The following is an 8,484-nucleotide window of genomic DNA, read 5'->3' on the forward strand; positions in this document are numbered from 1 at the left end:
AAAACGAATCTTTTTACGCTTTGTGTGATTTTTTGTCTTTTTAGTCATACTTGTACGTTTTGCATGGTATTCCCATTGTAAAGTCAATGGTACAATCAAACATTCAATGTAGGACACAGCGAGGTCGCCAACGTGTCGCGGGTCGAGTGAGAGCCGGGGGGCTTTAGTTGTCATTGTACTGTTTGCACGGTCTTCCAGGCTTCTTTACTCCACAAACCCCTAGCGGAGTTAGCTTGTATTGTGCAAGGTAAAACAACCCCGATAAGACAAGTTCCGCGAGTGAGTAGTCTTCTTTGTGCGCCGAAATGCAGTAAGTTGGAAATTAACCTGCTTACTTGTACACGTAACGTTATGCCATTCGGTCATTAAATGTAACTTTTGTGCAATGGGTGTACGCTTACGAATGTTGGTCGCATACTACTTTTATACATCACTTCCTCTTTGAGAATCCTTTGCACTTCCACTGTTGACGTAAAACAGCTATACGTTTCACTGCAAAAGATACGTTTCAAGTGTACAGCGAGTGTGAACATGTATATATATTTGACACCAAGGAATAAATGAAAGCGAAAGTCAAACAGAATCCCCACATCAACCATTTTAAACCATCATAAAGCAAAGAGGCAGAATTAATAAACACATTTGTAGTATTCTCATTTAAACACAAGCAACACCAAAGCATGCAATCATAGACGCAACCGTCAACATCTAACATTTGTAGTTGGCTATAGCAAAACACTCAAGTCAGGGCGTCAGCTGTCTCATATCTTTAGACAATCAAGATAACAGATTCTGAATATTGTTTATGGCAGTACGGTTAAATTACACACAGCTTATAATGTTCGCAACGAAACATGTACATTGAAGGCGTCTTAATGATAGCGAAGCTGTGATCTGTGCTACAGAGACAATGATCCGTGAATATGAACGATCTCCATCAACCGTTGTCATTGAGTAAAAAAGTCAATTTTCCATTCTATGTGCATATACCATGCTTATAGTTGACTGTAAGGAACAACCTTCCATACTACTCGGTATTGTATGTGTAGCGAAGAAAATTGTTCTAAAGATATGTCTAATCACTCTAATGTTAAGCTTCTTTTGTGTGTACCTGTTTCTTGCGGCTATCAGTGTCTGTCAAATATCCCAGTGCCTGTCCACCTAACCAAGCGGCTGTCCTTCCAGCCATCGCTCCAACCATACCACCTAACACCGGTATGGGGATGAATGCCTGTCCCACGGTACCGCCTACAACTGTGGCGGTACCGGTAGCGACACCCTTGATAGCATGAGTGGCAACCTGTTTCTTGTACTCAAATTGGGAAATCTCCCCATGGTCACGTTTTTTCTTAGATTCCAAAGTGCGGGTTATAAAGTAAAAGGTTTCCTCAGCCGCTGCTATTCCGATGCCAAGTGTCCCTTGGTTTGCCATTATTCTCTTGCCCAAAGATGTCCCCCCTGACTTAGCAGCAGCTTCGCTGCTTTCCTGAACTAGGCGTTTTGTGCCTTCCTTTGCCAAGCGTTTTGTACCTTCGTTTACCATTGACACCTTTGCGCCTTCTTTCATTGCTGTCTTTGCTGTGTCCTCTATAACAGCTTTGGCTCCGTCCCTTGCTGCCTGTTTTGCCCCTTCTCTAGCTACAGTCTTGGCCCCCACGTTCACTGTTGTCTTTGCAGCTTCTTTCATTGCAGCTTTGCTCCCCTCCTTTGCTACTTGCTTTGCCCCTTCTCTAGCTGCAGTCTTAGCCCCTTCCTTGACTGTTGTCTTTGTAGCTTCTTTCACGGCAGCTTTAGTCCCCTCCTTCGCTACTTGCTTTGCCCCCTCTCTAGCTACCTGCTTTGCCCCTTCCTTGACTGCTGTCTTTGCTGTTTCTTTCACGGCAGCTTTAGTCCCCTCCTTTGCTACTTGCTTTGCCCCCTCTCTAGCTACCTGCTTTGCCCCTTCCTTGACTGCTGTCTTTGCTGTTTCTTTCACGGCAGCTTTAGTCCCCTCCTTCGCTACTTGCTTTGCCCCCTCTCTAGCTACCTGCTTTGCCCCTTCCTTGACTGCTGTCTTTGCTGTTTCTTTCACGGCAGCTTTAGTCCCCTCCTTTGCTACCTGCTTTGCCCCCTCTCTAGCTACCTGCTTTGCCCCTTCCTTGACTGCTGTCTTTGCTGTTTCTTTCACGGCAGCTTTAGTCCCCTCCTTTGCTACTTGCTTTGCCCCCTCTCTAGCTACCTGCTTTGCCCCTTCCTTGACTGCTGTCTTTGCTGTTTCTTTCACGGCAGCTTTAGTCCCCTCCTTTGCTACCTGCTTTGCCCCCTCTCTAGCTACCTGCTTTGCCCCTTCCTTGACTGCTGTCTTTGCTGTTTCTTTCACGACAGCTTTAGTCCCCTCCTTTGCTACCTGCTTTGCCCCTTCTCTAGCTGCAGTCTTAGCGCCTTCCTTGACTGTTGTCTTTGTAACTTCTTTCACGGCAGCTTTAGTCCCCTCCTTCGCTACTTGCTTAGCCCCCTCTCTAGCTACCTGCTTTGCCCCTTCCTTGACTGCTGCCTTTGCAGCTTCTTTCATTGCAGCTTTGCTCCCCTCCTTTGCTACTTGCTTTGCCCCCTCTCTAGCTACCTGCTTAGCTCCTTCATTGACTGCTGTCTTTGCTGTTTCTTTCACGACAGCTTTAGTCCCCTCCTTTGCTACCTGCTTTGCCCCCTCTCTAGCTGCAGTCTTGGCACCTTCGTTCATTGCAGTCTTTGCAGCTTCTTTCATTGCAGCTTCGCTCCCCTCCTTTGCTACCTGCTTTGCTCCTTCTCTAGCTGCATACTTGGCCCCTTCGTTCATTGCTGTCTTTGCTGTTTCTTTCACGACAGCTTTGGTCCCCTCATTTGCCACCTGCTTAGCCCCTTCGTTCAATGCTATATTTGTAACTTCTTTCATGGCAGCTTTAGTCCCCGCCTTTGCTGCTTGTTTTCCCCCTTCTCTAGCTGCAGTCTTAGCCCCTTTCTTGACTGCTGTCTTTGCTGTTTCTTTCACGGCAGCTTTAGCCCCCTCCCTTGCTGCCCGCTTTGCCCCCTCTCTAGTTACAGTCTTGGCCCCTCCTTTCACTGCTGTCTTTGCACCTTCTAAAGTTGTAGCTTTAGTCCCCTCTGTTGCTAATTGTTTCGAGCTGTTAGTAGCTACGCCTTTTGTAAGATGGCTTAAAGCCCATTCAAATGATTCATCGAATTTGTCACCAAGGGTATGTGCACATTTTTTGAACGTGCTGGCCAGTTGCGTTTTTACGACAGCCGTAGCCCCCTCCCATGCTTCCTTCATTGGCCCTTCTCTAGCTATCAACTTGGCACCTTCGTACATTCCTGCGCCAGTTTCTTTAATAAATACCCAGCCCCCTCGCTTTCTCACCTGCTTAGCCTCTTCCTTCGCTACGGATTTTACATGTACGCTCTCGGGAATATCCGTTTTACACCAGGTGGCAAAATGCTCACAGTTGTTGGTAGAAGGAGAATATTTCCCTTCACCAAGTTTGCTTTGAGCCCTCCGCACGCTCACACCTGGTGGGAGGCATGTGTCATGATCTATGCGGTATACTCTGCGCTTGCGGACGTCTGAAGAAATGTCCTCCACGTTCGCACGAACCTTTGCAATAAGTACGCCTGACTTGCCACAGCCGCATATGAACCCAATTGCACCAGGCAAAACATCGTTGGTGTACTGAATCACAGACACGTTTTCAAGGTTTCTAGGGTCTTCAGTCACAATCATATGGTGCTTCTTTCCGAATCTTCTACCAACCGCAATCTGGTCTCCCCTGTGTAGATCTCCTACGTCACGCACCTCAATTGCCTTGGATGACAGCATGGCTTTCTTTTGTACTGAAGATAGTCAACTGTTAGGGAGAGAAGTGATATATGTCATTTTGTAAAGTGTCGAGGCAAGAAGTGTGGATTTGCGTAGATCAATAATCAGATATTGAAAATATTGAACATGTAGCATGTACAAACAATAACCATTGTATATTATCTAACGCAAAAGTTAGGAAACTTGATTTTTCTTCATTACATTTGTTTTCGATTACATTGTGTTCCTTGTCATCGGAAAGTTTTCTATTGCCCTTTAGAGGGATGGTACCCTGTTCATACATGCATTGAACACGAGGGCTGTTAAATACCGCCAAAGCGCGCACCACTAGTATATAGAAAGAGAGGTAGAAACACAGAAAGGTAAAACAACACAACACAAGCAAAAGCGGCTTAAAGAAGATTAATATTTTATCGGTGAAATGAAGACTGCTGGGAAACATGCAAACAGATGTGACGATGAAAAATGTCTTTACTCAATAACAGCCAATGTCTTTCACAGAATGAATGAGCACAAATAGAGTCGGAAAATGAAAGAAAACCCCTTTAAGTTGGCAGAGTCGTCTGGGTCTGAACGTCTCTAGAATGATACGATGAACAGTTTTCTTGTTTTACTTACCCGTCAGACCCACTGCCTCTGGGTTAAGCAAATACGTGTAACAGGTGCGCCTCGCTGCAGGTAACTGGGTAAAAAAAAAGGAATAAACGTACAACATGATATTTGGAAACCAATGCCAGACGGTATGGAGGATCAAAGACTTATCTTAAAACTTAAGCTTGATGAGTTGTCAAGTCCACAGAAGCAAAATGGCGGACGGGGGTTCGAGCATTTCCTTCTTTCACGTTAGCAGGGGTACAAAGTCGAGTCTTAAAGGTGCCCTAAGCGATTTCAGGGGGTAAAACTTGAAATATTCTGGAGAAGGCAATTCTGTTTGGTGAGGTTGCAATTTACATTTACTTCCCTATATTAGCACATCTGCATCATTATTTCATACTTTGGGCGTTTAAAATTAGTACAGAAGCAAGCCACAAAAGGAGTATTTTATTTATTGGGTCCCCTCAAAAATCAGGCCAGAATCCAGCTGTAACCGTTTTCTGTCGACAATTTTCGGTAACTTCCGGCCACGTGACGTCACAATGCCCAAGCACATTGAGCCATGACCACGTGATTATTTCGTTGGAAGCGTTCGGGACTTGTCGGTCAGAATCGTGCATGTTCGGAAGATTTGAAAATGATGTCTGGCCTCCAAGTGCTCAGATTTTCAATGAGTTCCCACCACACAACGACATCACATTTTTGCTCCATGATGGTCGATATGCGATGGGATAGTGTTATCTAAACTTACTATGGATAGAAGTCAGAAAAAAATTGATTTTGAATATATGACTTTCAGCGCCCTAATATTGCTTAGGTTGCCTTTAAAGTAAATAGTGAAATGTTTGAGTTAACTGCCAACAGCATAATTTTGATTAACCGCCCAGCCTAAAGGCACAGTCTTTTTATGTGATTGTCATATGCGGTAGAAATGCCCAGAATCATGCATGGAACGTTTGCTAGGTTAAGTGTTAATATCAAAGTGAAACGGACAGACAATTTCTGACAAATGATTCATGTGTGTTGTCCTTTGTCGTTACGTACCTGTGTTGATCAAGCGACGAACGTCTAAGCCTTTGATCATGCCCGGGCCCTCTTCTTTGGCGAATAACAAGAATGTCACTACGCAGAAAAAAGCAAAACTTTTTTTAGACTAAAGGATCACAAAACTTTCCCAATCGCACAGTCACCTCTCAAAGGATTCGTTAATCAGTTCAACACTTCTTGACCTGTGCTACGCTTACGCAGACAGTTCTATGGTCGGTGTTTACACCTCACATACGGAACTAAAATGGCTCTCGCGGCTGGAACATGATGTGTTTGTTGTAAGGGTCGGTGTCAAAAAGGAGGCAGCCTCACGATCGCGATGGTTAAACATTAACAGCCACCCTCACAGCACAAGAGGGGGGATGAGGGTGTTCCGGACATGCGTGTAGGCTGCACGGTGTGAGGAGTTGAAATTATAAAAACTTTGAAAACCCTTTTTGGTGGGAATTTTGGTGAAGTTTGGCATTTTGATGGTGGGTGGTATAGAAATTAGCGATACGGCCTATGGGTACATTTTAAGAACCAGACTACAACATGAAGGGGATTTTTTGTGACCAGAAATATCAAAAGGTGAGATATGATGCCCTATCTATGCCCTATAGGCTGCAATACAGATAGGGAAAGGGTTTGACCCCCCAAGAGCTTTTGATAAAAGCGCATCGGATGTAACGTTTATTTGCTTATAACCTTGCTTGGATCGATATTGTATCGCCAACATTCAGTTGTGATACCAGTTCAGTGTCGCTAGGGACAAGCATCGATGTCAGACAGAACCCGAAAACTCGGCGACATGGACACAATAAGGAACCATTATGGAGTTATAGTATTTTGTCATTGATTATGCAAATTATGTATTAATTTGCATAATTGTCATCTGTCGATATTCCTCACTATCTTATTTACATATGTGACGTGTTTAAGAGTCCTATAAGGGAATGAAGCGGATTTATAGCCTGGAATCCAAACCTATTATAGCTCCCGAGTCTTGCGGAGAGAGACTCGGGAGCTATAATAGGTTTGGATTCCAGGCTAGCGGATTTATAAACTTTCCTCAATAATTATGCAAATTAGCCACTGACTTGAAAAATTAGCATTTGCTCTTGTTAATCATCACTCAAGCTATCTACATACCAAATATCATGACGATCCGTCAACCTCTTCATGAGTTATTCTCTTTCAAAGTTTGACACAAAATCGGCTCCTGAAGTTAAAAAAAGCCGCTAGGTGGCCCTACACAACATACTCTCCCTCCCAAGAGCTATGTACCACTCAAAAATCATGGCCATAGCATGTCCAGAACGCATGTTCCGCTGCAGTACCATAGAAAGCCGCTAGAGAGACCAAAATCTAAACATTTTGAGGTCTTAAGAAGACCTACTCACATACAAAGTATGAAGACAATCCATTCAGGCATTCTCGAGTTATACTGTTCACAGATGGACGGACGTCACACACACACACACACGCGGACGCTGTGCAAAACATAACCTCGGCGAAGGTAATAACCCCGTGCAGACCCTGCCCATGTATTTCCTGTACGTATATACACCTTCAACGTGAATATAAGCACACAGAGAAGGCCAATTGTTGATAAAATATCAAAGAACAGAAAACACGATGAGTTCTTCTTATCGCCCCAGAAATCAAAGTTTGTAACACATCTTTTTTTTCAGGAGTGCCAGTATGGGGGTAGTGATTACGACTTTCGCATAATTTTCACCGCTGATTTCAAATTACGCTTAATTCTCAGAGTTGATTACAAATTAGGAATGAGGCTTCCCAACCGACTTCAATAAAGATTCAACAATATGGTTCTGCGTCAAAACTATTGATTTTATGTTGAATACCGACTGTCGCGGCGTACACCTACTTAAGAGGGACCTGCATGGCCATGGGGGCGCTCCCGACAACGCTCGACGGAGTACTGCTAACACATGACGTTAAATTCAATCAGTCTAGCTCTACCGGCTCTACTCTAAATTCTGAACTAAATCTCACACACCTGCCGGCTGAACTCTTGCGTCAAAGCTGATGATTTCTAACTGCTTAGACCTGACAAAAGCATCCTAATTTATTATTTGCATTAAACGTATGAGTGATAATGACCAAGTCTAGACTAACGTGAGGTCACACACAATGATTTCTGTATCAAATGGAGTCTAACCTGTTTGTTAACTTATAATAAAGAGACACTATTGAACTATGAACTTTCACATCTGACATAAGAGGCCACAATTGAGCCCGGTAAACACCACAGCTTGCTTATGAATAAAGACCTTTGCTGGTGGAAAGGTCCATTTTCGTGTATTAAGAAATGATAATAATGTGACGTTGTAGAAGGACATGCTCTAAACTTGCATCAAAACTGTCACTAAGAGATATTGAACTGTAAGTCTTACACTACGTGTACTCCTGTTCTAATGTATATAACGTCACACATGTACATTCTCGTCTTTGCTCGAAGAAAATATTTTTAGTTTGACTTCTTTCTTTGCATGTAATTCACAAATATTCACTCATAGTGACCATTTCATGAATATATACCTAGAACGCAGAGGATCCTTCTCCCTTCCCGATGCAAATGTGCTATTAAATGGCACCAGTTGGCTAATTCATGAGCTTTTGAAAGAACAGCTTAACACATAACCACTTCATTTATCATTATTCAACAATTAGTAGCCCGCCACGGCTCAAACTAGAGAAACGACGACGCCACCCTTCCCTTGACTTTTGCACTAAACGCGCCGCCAAATTTCCTCATTCTTGACACTATGAAACACTTTCTTATTCTATCAAGCATTCTAGCACAAGCAAGTTTGCAAGATGCGAGAGGGAAACAGCTCCTAAGTCGAACGCTGCTAGACAGCATATACGAAACATGCAACCAAGGACACTCTATATCAATGTCCTTGACATACAACTTACCAGAGTAAATAAATTCTAGTATACAATTTGTCAAATTGAATAAGGACAACAACAACAACATTCTAGTTACAATTTTTACGTTCCGA

At 43.5% G+C, this 8,484-nt stretch overlaps 1 protein-coding gene across 2 annotated transcripts; it reads right to left on the bottom strand.

The window, feature by feature from the left end:
• Positions 1–583: 583 nt before the first annotated feature.
• Positions 584–7,601, bottom strand: LOC136433811 (axoneme-associated protein mst101(2)-like). Of its 2 annotated transcripts, XM_066426342.1 has the most exons (4): positions 7,476–7,601; positions 5,471–5,548; positions 4,451–4,514; positions 584–3,860 (listed from the first exon to the last, which is right to left on the bottom strand). In XM_066426342.1, exon 4 carries the CDS (start codon positions 3,830–3,832, stop codon positions 1,091–1,093), a length of 2,742 nt encoding a protein of 913 aa, XP_066282439.1. In that variant the 5' UTR covers positions 3,833–3,860; positions 4,451–4,514; positions 5,471–5,548; positions 7,476–7,601; the 3' UTR covers positions 584–1,090. The 2 variants fall into 2 exon arrangements, with proteins under 2 accessions (XP_066282439.1, XP_066282438.1); XM_066426341.1 differs by lacking the exon at positions 7,476–7,601 and having other exon boundaries at positions 5,471–5,750.
• Positions 7,602–8,484: the final 883 nt, after the last annotated feature.

This window comes from Branchiostoma lanceolatum, chromosome 4 (genome assembly GCF_035083965.1).
Source record: "Branchiostoma lanceolatum isolate klBraLanc5 chromosome 4, klBraLanc5.hap2, whole genome shotgun sequence".
Taxonomy (NCBI): Eukaryota; Metazoa; Chordata; class Leptocardii; order Amphioxiformes; family Branchiostomatidae; genus Branchiostoma; species Branchiostoma lanceolatum.